Source organism: Pseudophryne corroboree, chromosome 6 (assembly GCF_028390025.1).
Source record: "Pseudophryne corroboree isolate aPseCor3 chromosome 6, aPseCor3.hap2, whole genome shotgun sequence".
NCBI classification, from domain to species: Eukaryota; Metazoa; Chordata; class Amphibia; order Anura; family Myobatrachidae; genus Pseudophryne; species Pseudophryne corroboree.
Genome location: NC_086449.1, coordinates 366,169,347 through 366,193,008, shown reverse-complemented (window position 1 = coordinate 366,193,008; position 23,662 = coordinate 366,169,347). Strand labels below are relative to the sequence as shown.

At 42.1% G+C, this 23,662-nt stretch overlaps 1 protein-coding gene across 1 annotated transcript in view; it reads right to left on the bottom strand.

Annotated features, from left to right (window-relative positions):
* Positions 1 to 23,662, bottom strand: part of SND1 (staphylococcal nuclease and tudor domain containing 1) — a 1,401,087-nt gene that overhangs the window by 4,946 nt on the left and 1,372,479 nt on the right. Inside the window, exons 20-22 of the mRNA XM_063926687.1 lie at positions 11,853 to 11,922; positions 4,014 to 4,127; positions 3,719 to 3,922 (exon numbers count right to left, since the gene is read on the bottom strand). Of these exons, the coding sequence (XP_063782757.1) occupies positions 3,719 to 3,922; positions 4,014 to 4,127; positions 11,853 to 11,922 (388 nt within the window). The remainder of the gene's footprint in view (positions 1 to 3,718; positions 3,923 to 4,013; positions 4,128 to 11,852; positions 11,923 to 23,662) is intronic.

Sequence of the window (23,662 nt, the reverse complement as noted above, 5' to 3'; positions counted from 1 at the left end):
ACATGGAAAAAGGTTGACATGCGTTTCTCACTTTTTTTTTCTTCATTTTTTGAACTTTTTCATACTTTACGAATCATGTGGACTACAATTGGGAATAGTAACCTGTGCCGAGCGCAGCGGTAGCGGAGCGAGGCACACTGCCCAAAGCATGGCGAGCAAAGCGAGGGGACACGGTGCACTAATTAGGGTTCCCGGTCACTTTACGATGAAAACACACAAAAAAAGTAAAAAAAACTCATGTCGACCGTGTTCATGTCAACCTAATGACTGTGTCGACCTAATGCATGTCGACGCTATGACCGATACCCATCTGAACACACACTCTATACTGCTCTGTTTGTTAGTCTACTCGTTTTCTTGAGTGCCAACAGAATTGCAGTTTTGCATTTGAAGGCTAAGGAAAATACGGCAGCTATATTATTGCCAACATATCAAAAATATCAGTATTTTGATTTTAACTCAGTGTACTGTGACAGCCAGTACAGGACTACTTGTTATTTTATACTGCAGAACATGTCTAACAACAAACCCTTTTCCATTTGGGTGCGGATACAGATTCCAAGCAGTGAATATTCTTCAAATGATGCTGGGTCACATGACGTTGCTCTCTTACTACAGTACAAGGAGAGTCAATTGTCTGATTAATCATAACACACATCACCATGTATGGGCAATTACAAGGGGCTACACCCAGTTCCTGGACACCATGAGTTCTCACTTTATTGATATACATTAGCTGGGCACTGGGGCTTAGAGTGGTCAATAACTCCAGCTGATTATCAATTAAAATTCCTCCTGTAAATAAGTCTGGTAATGAGGTATTGAATGGTGCAAGGGAGGGTTGGGGACAGCTAGTTTGTCAGCTTCCGTTTTTCTGTCCTGAAGTGGCCGCTTGATACATTTTCCAGTGTGGTGCTACAGTGTGGTACAGTTCGTTAAGCCACAATATCGCACACTACTGCATGTCTATGAATGCAGTATCACGGCACCAAACCATCACCAACTTTTATCTTCAGGCACTGTGCAAGAGTTTAAAAAAAAAATTTGAGGTTTTTTGTTCCTGACAGGAGTCCATACACAATTAAATAAAAAGCACCATTCAAAATTCTGATGTCGATAGTTAGCCCAACCAGAAACTGCCACTCAGCTGCAGTAACACCTTTAGGAGATGAATCATCTAAGCCAGGCTTTTTCAACCAGTGTGCCGTGGCACACTAGTGTGCTGCGACCAGTTGCAAGGTGTGCCGCGGAGCCAGAGCAGCTTCCTGCACCTACAGAGTGAACTGTTGGCCAGGGCTCTTCTTAGAGGATCAGTCGTGCTCTGGCCGTAACCAATGCCTTGAAGACGCGGCGGTGTGATATCGTAGGTCACGGTCACCGCGTATCACCACCCAGCCAGCATACACATCTTCCAGTTCCCACCTGCATACACAGCTTTCCTTGCCCACCCACATCCACACCTGCCCGACTGCCCGCTGCTCAGTATTCGCAGCACTCCACTATGAACAACCCCCGCCACTGAGGTACAGGGACGAGGTCAGCTGACCGTTAGGGGCTAATATTTGTAGGGAACAATAGGATTTATGTGGGGAGAATAAGGATTTATGGGGGGAACAATGTGAATAATTCATGTGGGGAGCAATAGGATTTATGTGTGAGCAACATGATTTATGTGGGGAGCAATGTGATTGTTTTTTCTGTGTAGGCCAATGTAGGTGTGGATTTTTTTTTTACTGTGAGGGCCAATGTGTGTTTTTTGGGGGGGGTTTCTGTGGGGAACTGATGGTGTGCCTTGGGAATTTTTAAATATTGTTCGGTGTGCCGCAAATAAAAAAAAGGTTGAAAATCACTGATCTAAGCCAATGTACACGAGCCGTGTTGCAACATGCTGCATCGCAGCAAAGATGAGCATGGCTACATCTGTATGTGCACACTGACGGTAATTCGGGAAGGAAACATTGCTCATTTTTACTTACACATCTGGCGGAGTATCTCTCTTGGATAACCCATGTTATATTAGCATGCAAAGTTCTGGAGGAACCTCATGGCTAAATGAAGCTCTCTCTCATACGGTTTTGTTTCTAATGAAAGAATATAAACTAAGAACAAACACAAAGTCAGAGTTCTGCAACGGTGATGTCTCAGAATAAGGGGACATTTAAGTGGCCAGGAACAGACACTTGCTGTACCTGTGACCATGCTCTGGTTCTCTATAAACACTGCTTCCAGCACTAGCAGCCACGGTGGACCCGGTAGCTGCACAAATTCACCTACTGAGAGCTCACTGACTATATTACAGTATGTATCGTTTCTAATAACTAATTAGTGGCTAATCATTTATAAGCTGCCAGTGCATGGCCATTTTTGTGTACCATTTTGTGCAACTGGTCTGCAAAACATCTCCTGCTCTGGAAACCGCTCTTGGTAGAAGTTTTGCTGTTGTGTGTGTAATTACATAATATGGCATGAGTAATTAAAATACAACAGCAATGATTTAGAAAATGTTCAGCTGTCACTTCACGTTGAGGGCATAAGTAACAAAGGGTCGCACAAGATGGCAATGACATATGCTGCTGTAAATTGTATTCAGACACTGGCTAAGCAGTTTATCCAACAGAACAGTAAGCTAGAAAATGGTACAGGGAATGACATTTATAAAAGCAGTCTGTCATTTGCAGACTGGCATTTGTACCTGGATCGCATTTGTGAACCCAGGCTACCTGTAACCTGGAGCAAGACAGACACTGTTATTATTAAAATAGTGCTAGCATCACGTCTCAAAGAAAACAAAACTGCAGCAGAATTCCTTACACTAGGTTAGAGCCGGCCTACAAACGCTGTACGGTGGGGGACATCTTATAAAACATTCTATTGTTCTAGGTGTGATCTCAGTACACAAAGCTATGTTTATTTTCATAAATTCCTTCTATAATGATCTAATGCGTGTCTACTATTGAAAAACTTCAACAGTTTTTGTGTACATGCACATAGTGTATATATATATATATATATATATATATACACACACACACATACACACACACACTTACAGTATATATATATATATATATACATACATACACAAAGCACCACATGTGCAGTCTTCCAATCTCCTGACAGATCTTGCAGTGATATCTACCTTGTCCTAATAAACAAATAGATACCTACAAGTGCGGTGGTGTTGAAAGTGTGGGCACAGTGTCTGCGCATAGCTGGGCTTGCTGCCAGTCTCCACAATTTACACTGTGCCTGTTCTTCAACTACTATAAATTTAATCCATATTAAAAATCATTTACGAGTGTCACTTTACTTGTGATTGATAAAGGGAAGAGCAAACATAAATATATTACATAAATACCAGCCTGACAAAATTGAAGTGCAGTTTAAAGGTTATGAGAATAAAAGTAGACATTGCACGAGGGGCGGGGGATTACTGCAGGACAAGACTTACATTTATTTACTAGGGTCCCTAGAAATGAGAATCATTTCTATTTTGAAAAGATAATTATTATTGCAGGGAATAATAGGGAAAGGTGACAGAACCAATTGAAAAGCCCAGTGATGTGTGTCAGTAAAGCAGAGGGTTTGGAATAATGGGTAAGAAGGCACACATTAGGTTATTTTTGTTGGTGGCCAAATCATTTCTGCCACTTGGTGCTACAAATTCCCAGGTAGTAAGAGGATAAAGGGTTATCTAACCAATGTGCGTTTTACTCACCACTTTCTGGAACTGCTTCTCCTTCCGCACCTCTACCATGACCAGACCCTCCTTCACCAGTCCAAGGCCCACATCGTCCTTGGAATCTGCAAACTGCAGTGTGACGTGTGGACAGCCAGCACCAGCAAACTCCACATTCAGCAGGCACTGAGTATTCTGAATATCACGCACAACGTTATCAATCACATCAGTACGGGCATCTTCCTGCAAGGACCAAGCACAAATTATCACTGATCATCAGGGATTCCTCTGCAGTGTATGGTATATACAGTGTTTTACGTGATGATATACTCACATCTTGTGGCACTTGGATAAAGGCAAAACAATACTCTATAGCTTGTGCAGGGAGTGTACGAATACTGAAAGACGTAGGGATGGGTCCCAGCCGGGTGGAAGACAGAACCTCTCTCTGCAGGTATACAAGAATACTAAGATGACACACACAATACCTTATAAATGTTGGTTTGACTCAAGAACACTAGAGTGATGCAACTGCAGGAAAAGTAGACAGGGCACAACATTGCAGGAGTGATTTAGCTCATACAAGTCTAATATATATTCTATATATATATATATATATTCTATATATATATATATATATATATATATATATATACACATACACACATACTCACACACTTACACATACATACATACATACATACATATAGGACGTGCGGGGAGGTAAATGGTTGTGGAGGCACTGGCTAGTGTCAGATTTACACACAATGTATGAGCCCAAGGGTGCATGTGGGCATTATATACAGGTGCGGCAGTATAAACTCCTGGAAATTTGTTGAGTTTTGATCAGAGATGAGCAAGGAAAGGTAAACAGGGGAGGCACTACCTCACATGTCAGACTTTTTACTCCAGAGTTTTGACTATAAAAATGATCAGAATAATACAGAGAAGATATTTCTAACATTATTTTATATTTTTCATATACTTTATATAGTCAAAACTCTGGCGTATACATTAGTATGACAGGAAATGCTCTGCTTCACCTCCCCAAACGTCACTGATATATACACATATATGTACAGGTTTCAAAATCATGAACTGAGGTGGCACTCGCTGGACGTTACAGAAACAGTGCAGTCACATTTTTAGTATTTGGAAACCTACATCAATGTTAACAAGCGGAGGAAGGCACAATGGCTAGATTTTCATTCAGTGCCGGACTATTGTGACTTCTATATCTATTGCTCTCTCTCTCTATATCTATCTATCTATATAAACAGTAGACGATCCCTAAAAGCATTCATATTTAGACAGAGGTTACAATGAAGGGATTAATCTTTGCAATGATAGGCTATGGGCTGTTGCCGACAGCTGGGAGATGAAACGATGTCAAGAACAAAAATACATGCTAGCTGTGGGGCAGGCTGGGGGCCGAAGCGGTATCTTTGCTGCAAGTTCATAGCTGCCCTGCTGATCAGCCTGCGGCCAGCGCCTGCCCACACTGAGGAGGAGGAATGAAGCTCTCTATTTACAAGAGAAAAAGCACAGACAGATGAAAACCATGTAATGAAGTGATAAAAGCAATAGGATGTTTACAAGTGGGCTATGCAGAGAAAACAACTAAACTCAATTAAACTCCATAGGACAATGATGGTTAGGCATGGAAAGTTTTGAATGAAAGACTTCAAAATTGTAGACAATGATTGGAAAATTACAACACATTACTGAGGAAGTGTGACACCAAGTTAATTGGAGTGAGAAGTGCACCAGGACTTGTGAGACGCCTGCTTTGACAGATCTCTGTTTAGTTGCGAGTAGCTTGTACTGTATATCAGTTTATAAATATAGAACATCTGCACATCAATATAAACACGGAACTGTGTTTTGTAAACAGGGAGTTTAATTAACGACATGTACAACTGATCAACACTTAAGGTGCATACACACTTGCCAAGAAAATGAGCGACGTCGCTCATTTTCCCCCCTCCTGAGCGGCGTTGCTCATTTTCTCTGCAAGTGTGTATGCCGCCAGCGACGATCGATGAGCAGCCCTGCGAGTCGGCAACAATCGTCGCTGTTGGCAGTACATGCATGCATGCTCGATCTGGACTGTCGTCAAGGAGCTGCATGCACGGCCGACGGCTGTGTAACGTCATATCGCTCAGTGTGTACGGGCGGCCGCTGCCCGCCCGGGAGGGGAAACACTAGACGGCGTCGCTCATAGAGTGATGTTGTCTAGTGTGTATGGATCTTAAGACCGCATCCGGAGTACTTGTTTTTGTTCCAGAACATTCAGGTCCCCAATACAAAATGGGTACAAAATATGTTGCATTAAAAAAAAAAAAAAAACTTTCACCACCTCAGATTGAAATAAATAATTTACAACCCAAAAATAAATACTTATAGTATGTCTATGTAACCAACAGATTCAGGGACATATTTATTAAGCCTGGTGAAGCGATCAAGTGAAAGGTGATAAAGCACCAGCCAATCACCTCCTAACTGCCATGTTACAGGCTGGGTTTGAAAAATGACAGGAGCTGACTGGCTGGTGCGTTATCACCTTCCACTTTATCACTTCACCAGGCTTAATACATCTGCCCCTCAGTTACATGTTTGGGGTTGGCTAGCTTTCACATCCTCAGCTTCCAGGATATTTGTCCCAACAGTGTCTAGAGATTGTATCAGTCCTCCACAGCATGAGAAACAACATACAAATCATCTATTAGATGTCTCTCTGCTACATTAAATACAGAAAATGAAATGGCAGAAATAACTGTTAGGCTCACAAACTGCTCATTCTGGTGTTGGTAAAGATTATATTTCTCAGTGCTGCTAATTGTTTTGTTTGTTAACAGACCAGATTTGTTCCATCAGGAGGCAGATACCCACTTCACAATTTGGCAGATATTCAGTCACAGGGAAAATATTAAACTGAACACTTTTTAGGAGCCCTAAGGGACAATATAGTAATAAATATTTTATATATATATATATATATATATATATATATATACACACACATACATATATACACACACACATATATATATACACATATATATATATATATATATATACACATATATATATATATATATATATATATATACACACATACACACACATATATATACACACACACACATATATACACACACACACACACACACACACACACACACACACACACACATATGTATATACATACAGGTGGATTTAGGGGGGAGGGAGCCCCTAGACACAACAGTTATGGCCACTCCCCACCTGCCTATTTTTATCGATTAGTTATAAGCCCTCATTTAAGAGAATAATTTAAAAAAAAAGCCACGTTTACATGTTTTTACTTTTAATTATGTATACATGTTTACTAAGTAGAACAGCTTACAGGGGCAGTATTTGCATGTCGTACCAATTTACACTCATTCAAGATGGCATATGGTACAGTACAGTTGAAATATTTTGCAGTTACTGGTACTTTTGGGTTGACAGTACCAACACAAGCATCCAAGTGCAGCCCCCCAACAAGTGCCGCCCCTAGGCATGTGCCTTACGTGCTTATGGGAAATTCGCTACTATATTATAATATAGTGCTGCTCTGCCAGGCAGCCTTCGTTTTTAGTCTTACACGTGTAATATATCGAGTGTATCTTACAGTTGCAATGTGCAGTATGAACTCATACGTGTAATGTTTGCTACAATTTTCCCCCTTTCTTATGCTATGTATTCCCCCTTCATATTGCTGCCTGGCAATGCATTGTACCACAAAAATTTCCTAGTGTACATGAGTACACCTGGCTCAAAAAGCTGACCCCTACATATACCATATGAAGCTATCTGGCACTCAGGGTGCACAGCTGCTTTTCCCAATAGTAATATAGATACATAAGCAAAGTGGACGGCACTCCAAGTCAGTCATTACAATAAAAGACACCAGCATACCTTTACAGCACACCTACAGTACTCCCTCACCCACCAGCGGGTACCAATGGAGAGGCTTTGGCGCAGTGTCAGTGGCCAAACTTTGGCACACTTAAACACACACAAACGCCTCTTTCACTTAAAAACACACAAACGCCTCTCACTTACACATGCATCTTTCACTCACACGCCTCCTTTTCTTAAAAACACACAAATGCCCTTTTCACTTAAACACACACCTCTTTCACTTACACACAAGCCTACTTCACTTAAACACACACACCTCACTTAAAAACATGCACACACAAAACACAGTGCTGCCAACATTTATTAAAGACCCCCCAGTCCCACCCCTCCAACTACACACACCCCCACACAGTGCAGCTTGAAGGAAGTGCTGCCAGTGCCACAGTACCTGTTGCTATCAGCCCTACGTAGGAACAGAGCGCTTCACTAAGCCGGCTCAACTGGAAGGGCCTGGGGGGTTCAGTATGGTATGCCGGCGGTCGGGCTCCCGGCGACCAGCATACCAGCGCCGGGAGCCCGACCGCCGGCTTACCGACAGTGTGGCGAGCGCAAATGAGCCCCTTGCGGGCACGGTGGCGCGCTACGCATGCCACGCTATTTTATTCTCCCTCCAGGGGAGTCGTGGACCCCCACAAGGGAGAATAAGTGTCGGTATGCCGGCTGTCGGGATTCCGGCGCCGGTATACTGTGCGCCGGGATCCCGTCAGTCGGCATACTGAAGACCACCCGGGCCTGGGAGGAGCTGCGTTCTGGAGCTACCCCTAGCTGCAGCTAGTTCCAGCTCTCTGTATATACAAGGAGGCAGCATCCGTGTCACTGACACAGTTCAACCCCCCCCCTCCCCCCCGGGCCACTGCAATTTAAGTGTTCCGGGGCCAACTGACTGCAGATTCCCTGTGAAAAGCTGGACTGCTTGCTTGAGTCTGCCCCCCGGGCTGATAGCCGCCAGCCAGCCCCTGGCTGGACCCCACTGCATGAGGAACCTGCCCATTACCTTAGGGAGCCAGGGCTGACCTTGTGTGTGCCGGACTGACAAAGGGGTCCTGCCACTTAACGCTGATGATCACAGCCACTTACTGCATTTAATTCACAGATAGCAGTGAATCAGAAAAAAATGTAGCACTATCTGTGAATTAAAGGCAGCATAACTGGTGCAACTGTCAGTCTTCCTGACTGATGCCAAACTGAGAAAAGCACAAGGGATGGGGGCCAGTCAGGGACAGACCTCAGGCCGCTGTGTTCCTGCCCCCACCAAGGTACATGCCCCCTGTTCTCCACACCACATAGGACATTGGGGCAGATGTATTAAACTCGGAAAAGTGATAAAGCAATGATAAGTGGCAGGTGATAATGCACCAGCCAATCATTACAGGTTTTTAAAATGACAGGAGCCAATTGGCTGGTGCATTATCACCTTCTACTTATCACTTCTTTATCACTGCTTTATCACTTCTCCAGGCTTAATACATCTGTCCCATTGCGTTTGTACACCCAACACCAGTGTCACCCTCTTTTTCTCCACGTCACCCACTTGAACTTGGGTTGGGGTGGGGGGGCCCAATTGTTTTTGCACCTGGGCCCACCACTCACAAGTTCCACTACTGATGCACCTTGTAGTGTGATATAAGTGTAATATAAGCTTTATACCAAAATTGTATAAATTAGTATTTAGCTGTGAACTAGGTAGATCAGAGCCAAAAACAATTGAACTTCTGGCTCACTGTACTCCAGGATCAACCATGATTAATCAGCCATGGGCAATATAATATAATCCAAACCAAACGTAAGAGGTTAAGTTCATACGATGGTGTAATATCCGCTGATCAAAAAAGCATGGAAAGTGAAAGTGAATTACAGTATATAAACTCTCAAAAAAATAAAAATAAAGTGCAACTTATATGCTTATTGCAAGATATCTATGTACCAAAATGAAGATCTTACGAGGATTATCAACCAAGCTGAATGCTAGATGTACTTGTTCCTCAGTTACTTATTACTTTATAGGCACGTACAATGAGTATATATATATTTATATATCTATAGCAATCTCTTTCAGCAGCACTCAAAGACAGGAGTCAGCTTAGTGACCAACTGCTCAGTGCTCTATTCGAGACATTTTTGTCAGGGTGTTCTGTCGGCTGAGACTGCTTGGATGCTTACAGAAAGCACCTATTTGTATCTTTTATAAATTGCTCTACACCGTTGTAGGAGTGCCGCCTTTGTGGGAAAAAAAAAAAAAAACAACTAGTAAATATATATATATATATATATATATATACATATATATATATATATATATATATATATATATATATATATATACACACACACACACACACATATATATATATATATATACACATACATACACACACACGTATGTAATGTATGTATGTATGTATGTATGTATGTATGTATATACACACACACACACACACACACACACACACACACACACACCTGTGAGATTCAGGTCTTTATCAAAGCTTGGCAAGACACAAGGGAAAGAGCCAGCTTGCTAATCCTGTCTGCAGGTCAACAATTTAATATATAATAAAATATTAACAGTTATTCGGGTGAAGTCACTGGCAGCTAATGCTGGGTCGGGATCTAATACATAAAAACTTTTCAATGCATTGATGCTTACAAGTGTCAATGTAAAGATATGCAATATCACAAGCTCTGATTGAAAGGCTGCCTACAGCCTGTAGCTCTTACAAGAGAATGATCTTTTGACTTTAAGTATCAGTCACCGGGGTAATTGGGGGGGTTAGGCACACACACCAGGGGTCAGTCTCATACACACACAGTTATACACACTTGCAAGCACTCACACACTCACCGCTGCTGCAGAGGACCGGCTTCTGAAGCTGGATGAAGACCCAGCTTTGGAAGGTGAGTAATTACTGACTAATTAAGATAATTGGAAACTTCCAATTGCTTAATTAGTCCTCATGGGCTGGTGGCACACATACACTGTTTTAACAATTTAGTTTCGAATATCTTCAGAGTTTGTTTTAAGGGACTTGCGTAACAGTTTCAAGTAATCAGTACAACTATCTTTCACCCTCATCTATGTTAGTGGGAAACATGCGGGTTTCCAGTGCGTCTCCTGTGCAAGCGTTTACATATAGCAAATCTCTTCATTTATCACTGCTATCCTGGGTCAAATAGGAACATTAAAACCACAATGAAATTATAAATATGGGGAGGGAAGATTTAGCAAAACTTCTAAGGAATTGGGAAATTGCCCATAGCAACCAGTCAATAATATTTATCAAGCATATTCTACAGAACTATCCTTTTATACTGATGCTCACATAGAACCCTTGCGGTATGCTAGGTCACTTGCGACTCAGCTGCGCAGTGCGTCTTTTCCTCATGCCAAGAACACTTGTGCTTCATCTGCAACTTTGTACATGTGTTATACAAATTCCTGTGCAGTTATACATCATTTGTACACCTGAGAGATGTTATTAGAAATGGTGATTTGCAGGACAAGGTCACTTGACTTTTCTATAGTAAGTAACCAGCCAAAATGCATGAAAAAGTGGGCAAATCACTCTAGACCTCCAAAAAAATACAGAGAAATGTCTGTAAAGTGATTACTTTAGTGTTTTATACAAGTTTTAAAAAGCTGAAAAAAACACAAACACACTTCGCTCCCATCTGCAAGTTCTAAAACCCCTCTCACATCAACACACCTCTGCATACACGTCCCACATCATTTAACCCATTATCAAGCATTTTAATTTGCCTGAAAACTGACATGTCTTTATTGGCCATATAGTAGTATACTATGTAAACCCCTTCATGTGATCATTCCTATGGAGGGGTGCACCAGAGGTTCTGCACTGTGTCCCTACATGTTTACTTTACAAAATATAAGCCAATTCGCCACTATCTAGAAAGTTTAATGCCCTTATCCCATCGGGCCAAAATGGCAGCTGTGTTGAATCATTTTCGATCACGGCTCTTGCCATTTCTAAACTGTGGCATCTACAGCCAGAAGGATATTAGCTTGTATAAGATGGTTGTAAACGCATTAGTACATAAGTGCTAGTAAAGCCCCATGTTGAATATGCATAACAAATTACAATATGTTCAGTTCATGAGCCATGTCTCCCAAATATCATCTCTTAAATACGGCATGGGAAAAAGCAATCATAAACTAATAATGTTTATATACTTAATACCGTAATAACGTGGAGTGACAGCTACTCACATTTCCATAATCAATGTAAAATACATGAACCTTGGAGGTGGACTCCACCTTCTCCACACGGGCACGATACCTGTGAAGGGAAAAAAGAAAAATGGTAAAGATCATATGGAAACGCTCTAATGCATTTTATTCTGAAGCCATGAGAGAATGAGGAGGCGAGCTTAAGGCTAGGCATACATTGTAGCAGCATCCACAGAGAAATGGCAGCAGCTAGAACACTACCAATATTCTAATCATGTGATGACATGTTACACAGTGCTGGCATTAAGAGAATCAGAACAGAAACAAATTACATACAATTTTATGAAGCCAAAAACAAAGCTAGCTTTTACAAAGTACATATACAGGCTAAAGCTAGTTGGCTGGTTGAATGATAATCTGCCAGTTTGTGGTAACGGTATACACTCAGGATCCCGGCTGTCGAAATACTGATGCCGGAACCACAACACCCGTCAGAACACAGACACTGGAATCCCAGCCAGGACAGCATCCCGAAGGTAAGTATAGCCGGGACTGACAAAGGGGTCCTGCCACTTAACGCTGATGATCACAGCCACTTACTGCATTTAATTCACAGATAGCAGTGAATCAGAAAAAAATGTAGCACTATCTGTGAATTAAAGGCAGCATAACTGGTGCAACTGTCAGAGTCTTCCTGACTGATGCCAAACTGAGAAAAGCACAAGAGATGGGGGCCAGTCAGGGACAGACCAGAGGCCGCTGTGTTCCTGCCCCCACCAAGGTACATGCCCCCTGTTCTCCACACCACACAGGACATTGGGGCAGATGTATTAAACTCGGAAAAGTGATAAAGCAGTGATAAGTGGAAGGTGATAATGCACCAGCCAATCATTACAGGTTTTAAAAATGACAGGAGCCAATTGGCTGGTGCATTATCACCTTCTACTTATCACTTCTTTATCACTGCTTTATCACTTCTCCAGGCTTAATACATCTGTCCCATTGCGTTTGTACACCTAACACCAGTGTCACCCTCTTTTTCTCCACGTCACCCACTTGAACTTGGGTTGGGGGGGCCCAATTGTTTTTGCACCTGGGCCCACCACTCACAAGTTCCACTACTGATGCACCTTGTAGTGTGATATAAGTGTAATATAAGCTTTATACCAAAATTGTATGAATTAGTATTTAGCTGTGAACTAGGTAGATCAGAGCCAAAAACAATTTAACTTCTGGCTCACTGTACTCCAGGATCAACCATGATTAATCAGCCATGGGCAATATAATATAAGAAGTCATATCTTCAGAAGGATACATTAGAGACTGTACAAAGAAGAGCAACTAAAGTGGTGCATGGCCTACATCAGAAAACATACCCAGAAAGACAAAAAAAACCTCAATATCTATAGTTTGGAGCAGAGAAGGAAAAGGGGGGGACATGAGAGACTATCAACTATATCAAGGGTTTTAACATAGTCCAGGAGGGAAACATTCTTCAAATGAAGAGAAGTATTAGAACACGAGGACATGCACTGAAACTGGAGGGAGGTAGGTCCAGGAGAAACTGGAGGAAAAATTACTACACAGAAAGGGTAGTGGACAAGTGGAATAGCCTCCCATCAGAGGTGGTAGAGGCTAAGACAGTAGAGCAATTTAACCATGCATTGGATAGATATAAGGATATCCTTACAAAGAAATAAGGATCAAATAAGGTTTGAGCTAAAAATATGGTAAAAAAGGGCAGACTAGATGGGCCAAGTGGTTCCTATCTCCCGTCAAATTCTATGTTTCTACGTGTACAGAATAGTACTGAGGCTCAGTTAATATCTTATGTAACAAAAGGTCAAAATCATTGTCACTATTGCCAATATAATTCTTGCCTACACCAGACTGCTTTATGTATTTCACACTGTATCTTTATATGTATATAAAGATTAGAAATGGACAGAATTGATATCACCATTTCTGGATTTTTTAAGTGTATATACTGTTCATATTGTATGGTTTATTACTCAATCGTTGGTGCATCCACCCCCTTCCCTCAAATAATCAAGTCTTGCATAATATGCACTGCACGTACACAGAACTGGGGGTACCTGCTCAATTCTTGTTGTACCTGCACACACAGCAGAACCTTTAGTTTCCCCTGCACACATACCTCACCCCCCGTAGTAGCACCTTCAGTCTCCCCTGTATGCAGCCCCCCTCGTGATTACACCATCCCCCATGCAATCATCCTCTTTCACAGCTGCACCTTCAGTCTCCCCTGCTTGCATAACACAGCAAGACCTTCAGTCTCTTCAGCTCATCCACCCCCTTCCCATATCAGCAGCAGAGTCTTCAATGCCCACACCAACCCCCCAGAACAGCAGCATGGCTTCCCCTGCCCTAATCACACTTTATTATATAGCCCTGCATTATATTATGCTGCCATAACTACCATATAACTGTACTGCACCTCAGACCAGGAGGTGGAACTATTAGCAGTGTAGCTGATGCCTTGCATCGGGGCCCGTCAGTGTAAGGACCCACAGACAGTGGCCAGTCACACTGACTCATATGCCGCTGCCAGCCGCTACCAGTAATGCTAAACACAGTGAACAACATTGCTGTTCTGCGGTCAGGGCCTGGCCGATGGAGGGAGGAGGAGCCGCTCTCCCCTTTCCCCTTACTGTGTGTGACTGTGGTTGTGCTTGGGCACCAAGGATCGGACATTATGATCTAGTGACCATGCCCAGTGCCAAATGTCAATGGGAGGAAAGGAGCGGAGGAGCATAGCCTCAGCCAGTAATTTCCACACACAGCTGCTATCTGGTAACCAAGTAGGAAGCGACTAAGACTGATGAGCAGCCCAGCCGGAGAAGAGGAGGGGTGGCTCCAGCCCAACTTAGTTCCTCCCTCCTCCCCTCATCTTTCACCAAGTCCCCAAGCCCTTTTTACCTCTGTCTGCCTGTGACTGCATGCCTGCTCTCTGAAAAAGTCCTGCAGCTGCTCTTGCCACCATCGCTGGGCATTTGAAGTCACAATCTGATGAGGGGTGGATGAGCCGACCTCCACGTGCTGCAGCCCTGCTGTGGCCCAGGTAAGTTAATTTTAATATATATTTATTTGTCACCCTCTCCCTGCACCCTCAGCCTCTCAGTTTCTCCCTATGACCCTCTCCCTGTCACCCTCTTCCACTGTCTGTCACCCACTGCTTTTCCTCATCACCCTCATCCTCTCCCCAACACACACTCCGTCATTCTCTGCGTCTCCTTGTCACCCACTTCCTCTCCCTGTTACCCTCTTCCTCTCTGTTTCTCTCCATCACCCACTCCCCATCATCCTCTTTTCACCATGCCTCTCCCTTTTATTCACTGCCTTGTAGTATATTATGAATTCGAGGTGGGGCGGAGGGTGGGGAGCTTGAAGCATATTTCTGCACCTGGACCAACCACTCAAGTCCTGCCATTGTTTACCACCCCCCCCTTCCCAATACAAGTGCTACACTCTCCTTGACCTCTCTATCACCACCAATCTCTTCCTGACCAGTTGTACTGGAGGCATTATGTGGCATAATTATGAATTGGAGGCACAGTTATGTAGCATACAATACATTTGGGCACAGCTGTTTGGCATATTATGTATTGGGCCACTAATACGTGGCATATTATGTATTGGGCCACTAATATTTAGCATATTATGTATTGGAGATCTTTATGTGTACCATAATTATGAATTGGAGATACAGCTGTGTGGCATATTATGATTTGGGGGCAGTGTTCTAAGGCCCATTAGGATTTTGGGGCTCTGCTGTGGGGCATATTACAAATTGGGGATACTGATGCGTAGCATAATATGAACTGGAGTGAGCAATAGCGGTGTGTGAAATATTGCCCAGGGCACCCAGAAAACCTTGCATTGGCCCTGATAGCAGAGAAATTGTTCCTGATGTTCGGAGCAGCTCATTTCAGTTTATTGATAGCTGGTAGCAGAAATCTATATACACACACACACACACACACACACACACACACACACACACACTAAAGAGCAAGAATTAAATTTGTACCCATTATATTTGAGGTCAGTCCAGTTTACGAGAACACAAAAAGCATTTTACCATCTCTAGGCATTCTAGATAACACCACCTCAGAAAATGCTGTACGTATACGGCTTCTAATTACAACTCTACATTAAGAAATGAAAGTAATACAAACAACTGTGATAAAATAACGCTAAAAATTATTTTAAATCCTGTTACTGTGGCCTATTTTAGGAATTTGACCATGCACTTTGAACAAGCTTATAGCAAACATACTGAACATGGTGCATAGCTTTATTAATGGGGACAAGATGTGTAAAAATACTAACGTTTCTATGTTTTCATTTCCCCAAAAAATGTTAAAAGAAAAAAGTAGAAGCTGGCACACGTGCATGTCGTGTAACATGTCCTAGGGGTATAATACTGTGCGGCTAATTAATAGATTGATGTATGCTGTTTAAAGCCAATATACTAAACAGCAGCTATAATTGGAGAACAGATATGTCTGGGAATTTGATGTTCCCTTTTAAAAAGACATTTAAATCTGAGACATTTCACAGAGGGAAAAACAACTCTAAAGCAACATGCGTGTCCTCGTTTATCAGGCTGTCGGCTGGTGTTTAATGAGAACAAGCAAAGGCATGTCAGGAAGACTGTCTCCATCCATTTTACTCGGCAGAGAAGGGTTCACTATGGCCTTTAATGGGTTACTAGGAACTGTTCACTTAAAGGAAAAGTACAGGTGAAAGATTATATATGGCTTTTAGGTTGGTGCAGACGAGATGTGTAGACACATCTGAATTGCCAGTAAGGAGATGGTAGGGAACAAGCAGCTTTTAATACTAAAAAAAACAACAACAAAAACCTCACAGACAATGAAAAATATCAAAGGCAGTGTAGCACAGCACCATCCTGCACTTGCTATATGCTGACCTGACCTTTCTGCCTCATTATATTGTGCCATATGCAATATGCTGTGTGGTACAGTAAAATGCTGTCACGTAGTTTGAGTAATGGGGTGGGGGACAGCAAGTAGTGACCGCATTAAACTGTATATTCTATCATAGTGTGTGGGTCTCTAGACTGAACACCCCCATCACTAACCAACAACCACTTCTGGGTGAATGTGTTTCAGAGATGTTAACAGACGTCACCACCTAAGATAGTTACCGGCTTTAGTTACATAATTACTAGTAACAATACAAACGCTTTCTGCATGCTGGCCACCAATGTGTTCATAAGCACATTATAAAGACAATTAGCAGCTCTAAATTTCCCTGTAGGAAATTTAGAGCTTTGGCATAGGGGGAAAATAAAAACGAACATGAAGAGTGAGCAAGGAATGGCAATCTAGAAAATAGCCTACAGATGTATCCACATACATCTAGCACCTTGCCATTTTAAGTGCCTTCTTTTCTTCTTAGCTCCACCTCCAGACCCATAGTTCCTGAACCTATTTTTCCAGAAAAATAGTACTTGCTAATATCGCATATAACTATGGACAATAAGAGAAGAAAATCTGTGCAGGATAGGGGAAATGTAAGTGATACATATCAGGAACACGGGGGGGGGTGGGGGTGGGGGGTGGAGTCTGTCTAGATGGTTTACATTTCACGGTTAACATTGGAAAGAAAAAAAGTAACATTTTGTATTTATGTGTCTGTACCTTTCAAAATGACACACCACTCTATGTTATCCAAACGCCATGAGAGCCTCTGTCTCACCGTGTACTGCATGCCCCAAAACTGCTCCATACTGTAAATGTATGCCTCTAACCCTCTCACTGGAATACTCTACGGGCACCCCATGCATGCACTATAAATTTCCCTCTGCAAGTGGGAGTAATGTCGCACTCAACCTTGTATGGTTTATTTACACTGCTGCTGCTACTTTTGGCTACTTTCGGATCACAACCTCTAGGGTCAAAGTAAATATATAAAATAAGCAGGGACCTCATTGTTTCAGGACCATCATACTCTCACAGCTCACCTGGAAGAGAGAACCCTCTTTAATGGTAAGGGATACGGTCGTTAGGTCGACACAGCTCAGGTCGACAGTCATTATGTCGACCACTGAGGGTCGACATGCATTAGGTCGACATGTACTAGGTCGACAGGTCAAAAAGTTGACATGAGTTTTTCACATTTTTGGGATTTTTCATACTTAACGATCCACGTGGACTATGAATGGAACGGTAACCTTTCCCGAAGCATGGCGAGCGAAGCGAGGGGACACGGTGCTCTAATTGTTTTCTTCAAAAAGTGACGGGGAACCCCAAACGCCAAAAAAGTTTTAAAAACCATGACCTGTCGACCTAGTACATGTCGACCTAATAACCATGTTGACCTATTGTCCCTGTCGACCTTCCATGGTCGACCCAATGACTGTCGACCTAAATTGTGTCTACCCAACGACCCATGCCCAATGGTAAAAGGTTTTGTGCCCACCAAGCCTCCTCTTTGTGAACTACATACGCCAACCCCACAGATGCAGGAGAATGGTTACTGGTACCCCCTTTTTTATTTTTTTATTACTCTTTATTTTATTTACAGCCAATTACACAATAGGGCTGCAGATGGATTAAGTGCCAAGTCAACTGGGGCAATGTAATTAACAGAACAGAGATATATCTTAGTACAAGATACTCTATATACTTGGCAAGATCATTCCTGGAATGCACTACATTATCTTCAATATACTGTATGCAAATCTAGAAAGCATATATGACTTAAGGCCCAAATCACAAAAAGACATCAAAAATATTAATGTCACTAAACCCTCTAAAATCCATATTCAAAAATATCTAAAATATTAATTTTAAAATGAAGAATGCCCAAAGTTGACAAAAATATATGTGCATGTGTTAAGTAGAGGAGTTATATTGTAGTAAAAATATGAATTATTATTATTAATTTAACATCAAATTCCCAAAAGTAATTTGCAGATATAGCACCCTGGTCTGTCTGGTACTTTAAATTCAGGAAACCATTGACGCGGACTGTGAATGGGCTTATCAAATATGGCAGCCCCCAAGTAAGAACTTCCCCAATATGGTCACCAAAGAGACACTAGGGCCTCCAATGACTCCATCTGGGAGTGACTAAGGAAGACATTAGGCCAACATCAGTGGAGACTGTGCGGAACTGGCAGAAAAGAGAGGATTTGAAAGGTCCGGCCCTGGTGCCAAAAAAGGTCTACTGTGCAGCAGACAGAGTGAGAAGCCAGGAGACTGAGTGCAGTCACATGGTTAGTCTTGACAGAGAGGAGATTTTAATGAGGTTACGGGTGACCACACATAATGCTTGAGAGAGACTTCAGGGCATTAGAGAGAAATCTAATTCAGTTAACTTGCATACTGAGTGTGAGAGATTTTAAGGTGCTAAGGAAACATTTGCATATTACTACTACTGAGGACTAGCATATAGTGTTACTTACAAATTCAACAGAAAAGTACCCGCTACATTTTCCAATCACCTTCTGAGCCCATTAGAATTTTTGAACTTAGAGGCAATCGGGACTTTTCATGTGTTTCAAATTGCTTTCGGAGTACTTGTATCTTAGGACTTGTTCACGTTGCATTCAGAGTTTATCCTTGCATTTGACTGAGACCACCTGTCAGTTAAGGTCCATGGTACCCCATACAATGTGTTGCATTTGTCTAGGTTACAGCAAATATTTGCTGGAAAGTGGATTCAATGGAACCTTTCTGCTTTAAGTTTACGGTTGTGATTTATATTGCATGTGCGCCAATGTCCATGGTACCCATAGACTTGGTTGGTGGGAAAAAAAAGTAGCAGTAGCATGGGGAGCATGAGAGGGAAGGAGGAGAGCAAAGACTGTAGACAGTATGGGATGTGTCAGTGGAGGGGGAACAACTATTGCCTCTCCCTAGTCATCCAATGCCTCTCCCTAGTCAACCAATGCCTCTCCCTAGTAACCCAATATCTCCCACTGCCTACACCTGCCCCTCTTAACCGCCCTCTTCCTCCTCATCACCGCCTATCCATGCATTGCCACCCACTGTCTCACGCAAAGCCTTCACAGGGGTATAAACTTAGAAAGGAGATCACCCCTGTGATGTGTAAGAAATGAAATGATCACATTAGTGGTCACTTCACTTCTGTTTTGTGCCTCCACAGTTCTACTGTGTATGCACTGCCAGCCATTCTGTGGTAGCTTGATGGGGTCCTGTAATAATTTTTATTGTCAGACGGGGTGCCAGAGCAAAACAGTTTGATAACTCCTTGATAGACCCTAATATGTATCATTTGGAGCAGAGAACGGTAAAAAAGGGAGGTGTGTGTGTGTGGGGGGGGGGGGGGGGGGGGCGCAACACAAATAAATTTCTTCATATAACAATGTACTGGAGGGTAACATTCTTTAAAAGGAAGAGAAGTACAGTATTAGAGCACAAGGACATGCACTGAAACTGAAGGGAGGTAGGTTCAGCGGAAATATGAGGAAAAATTACTTCACAGTATTGGTATTGTATACATGCAATAGCCTCCCATCAGAGGTGGTAGCTGTTAATACAGTATAGCAATATAAATTTGCTTGGGATAGACATAAGGAAATCCTTACAATGAAATAAGACTATGCAATACTGCCACATATTTGTAGACTATATGCCAAAGTACAATTATGGTGCTCAGGTTCCCTGTGGTGGCCTAGTGACTCAATACATTTAATGTTGGCTTTTCCTTTGACATATACTTCTGTGGATGGTTTTATAAATGGTTCTTTTTGTTTCCAAGTCTAATACAGGACAGATAAATCATATATTTTAATTGTCAACAATATTAGGAATACCCAAATTATCAGAGATGATTTAGATAAAAAATGTGAGATTTACAGTGCATCGGAAAAGTATTCACAGTGCTTCACTTTTTCCACATTTTGTTATGTTACAGCCTTATTCCAAATGGAATACATTAATTTTTTCTCTCAAAATTCTACACACAATACCCCATAATGACAATGTGAAAAAAGTTTTTTTTTTTGAGATTTTTGCAAATTTATTAAAAATAAAAAAACTAAGAAATCACATGTACATAAGTATTCACAGCCTTTGCCATGAAGCTCGAAATTGACCTCAGGGGCATCCTGTTTCCACAGATCATCCTTGAGATGTTCCTACAGCTTAATTGGAGTCCATCTGTGTTTCGAGGCACAAATCTGGGGAAGGGTACAGAAAAATATCTGCTGCTTTGAAGGTCCCAATGAGCACAGTAGCCTCCATCATCCATAAATGGAAGAAGTTTGGAACTACCAGGACTCTTCCTAGAGCTGGCCGACCGTCTAAACTGAGCGATCAGGGGAGAAGGGCCCTAGTCCGGGAGGTGACCAAAAACCCAAGGATCACTATGTCAGAGCTACAGCATTCTGCTGAGGAGAGAGGAGAACCTTCCAGAAGGGCAACCATCTCTTCAGCAATCCACCAATCAGGCCTGTATGGTAGAGTGGCCAGACGGAAGCCACTCTAGTAAAAAAGCACGGCAGGCCACCTGGAGTTTGCCAAAATGCACCTGAACGACTCTCAGACCATGAGAAACAAAATTCTCTGGTCCGATGAGACAAAGATTGAACTCTTTGGCATGAATGCCCGGTGTCATGTTTGGAGGAAACCAGGCACCGCTCTTCACCAGGCCAATACCATCCCTACAGTGAAGCATGGTGGTGGCGGCAGCATCATCATGCTGTGGGGATGTTTTTCAGCTGCAGGAACTGGGAGACTAGTCAGGATAGAGGGAAAGATGAATGCAGCAATGTACAGAGACATCCTAGATGAAAATCTGCTCCAGAGCGCTCTTGACCTCAGACTGGGGCGAAGGTTCATCTTTTAGCAGGACAACGACCCTAAGGACACATCCAAGATATCAAAGGAGTTGCTTCAGGAGAACTCTGTGAATGTCCTTGAGTGGCCCAGCCAGAGCCCAGACTTGAATCAGATTGAACATCTCTGGAGAGATCTGAAAATGGCTGTGCACCGATGCTTCCCATTATTCAACCTGATGGAGCTTGAGAGGTGCTGCAAAGAGGAATGGGCGAAACTGCCCAAAGATAGGTGTGCCAAGCTTGTGGCATCATATTCAAAAAGAATTGAGGCTGTAATTGCTACCAAAGGTGCATCAACAAAGTATTGAGCAAAGGCTGTGAATACTTCATGTACATGTGATTTCTTGGCTCTTAATTTTTAATAAATTTGCAAACCTTATCTTTCATTCCAGTTTGAGGTTGTTGTTTTTTTTTTGTTTTAAATATATTTTATATTTTTACAAATAGTCTGTGCACAAGGGTAGTGGTGATGCAAACTGAAAATCCTCCTTGATTAATAAAATAAATTCTTAATCACCTCTCAAAAGAAAAGGACAACAAAGAAATACACGTAAGCCTCTTTTACAGGAGCTTCTCTTTACTAATTCATGCACAGTGTGTTACAGTTAGTTGTGGAGTCTGCATTTAGAATTATACAAGGTAATCTACAGTATGTGATATAAATGGTTATCAAGTTAATGACATCTATATAAACCTATTGTGGATAGCTAAGCTATTTGCTACAGAATGAGTTGAGTATGTTAGACAGTGGACTAAATATCCTGACAACGCACACAAACCGCATCTGTATGCCTTTGGGGACCAGAAATAGTGCTTCTCTCATCCATTTCCCACACTGCTGAGTTAGAATGTACAGAGTAATTGCAGAAAGTGTCCTTATTATTAATGAATCGTTTCCTCACACTGACCACACAGAGGTATAGTAGCAGTAGGGTAAACTTGTATGAAATGTTGCATGTTTGAATTAACTAAAGAAAATTTTGTAGAAATATGCAGCAGTAAAATGCAATACTGTTACTTCACAATAGTAATTGAATATAATTTACTTGCCACAATTATTTTTATTTGAAACTAAGACCGCGTCTTTTTGATCTTTGACCAACTTGCTCATTTACCTCTTGTGCAGTGGCTGCATAAATTCTAACCCACTGTAATATACGGCACATCAGGAAAGACGTATGCCCTATTTTTGTCATGTATTTATAGAGTTACCAACAAAAGACAGACAGTTAATGTGATTGGCTACAAATGTGTCTTTTAAATAAGAAATTTACAGAAAAATCTTTGACTTTTTCTTTAAATAAACAAGTTACATACTTAGTCAATAAGACCTAAAACTATAATGAGGGCATAAATTGATCCGGATTAATCTAAAAAAAATAAGAATTTACTTACCGATAATTCTATTTCTCGGAGTCCGTAGTGGATGCTGGGGTTCCTGAAAGGACCATGGGGAATAGCGGCTCCGCAGGAGACAGGGCACAAAAAGTAAAGCTTTACGATCAGGTGGTGTGTACTGGCTCCTCCCCCTATGACCCTCCTCCAAGCCTCAGTTAGGATACTGTGCCCGGACGAGCGTACACAATAAGGAAGGATTTATGAATCCCGGGTAAGACTCATACCAGCCACACCAATCACACCGTACAACCTGTGATCTAAACCCAGTTAACAGTATGATAACAGAGGAGCCTCTGAAAGATGGCTCCCTACAACAATAACCCGAATTAGGTAACAATAACTATGTACAATTATTGCAGATAATCCGCACTTGGGATGGGCGCCCAGCATCCACTACGGACTCCGAGAAATAGAATTATCGGTAAGTAAATTCTTATTTTCTCTATCGTCCTAGTGGATGCTGGGGTTCCTGAAAGGACCATGGGGATTATACCAAAGCTCCCAAACGGGCGGGAGAGTGCGGATGACTCTGCAGCACCGAATGAGAGAACTCCAGGTCCTCCTTAGCCAGGGTATCAAATTTGTAGAATTT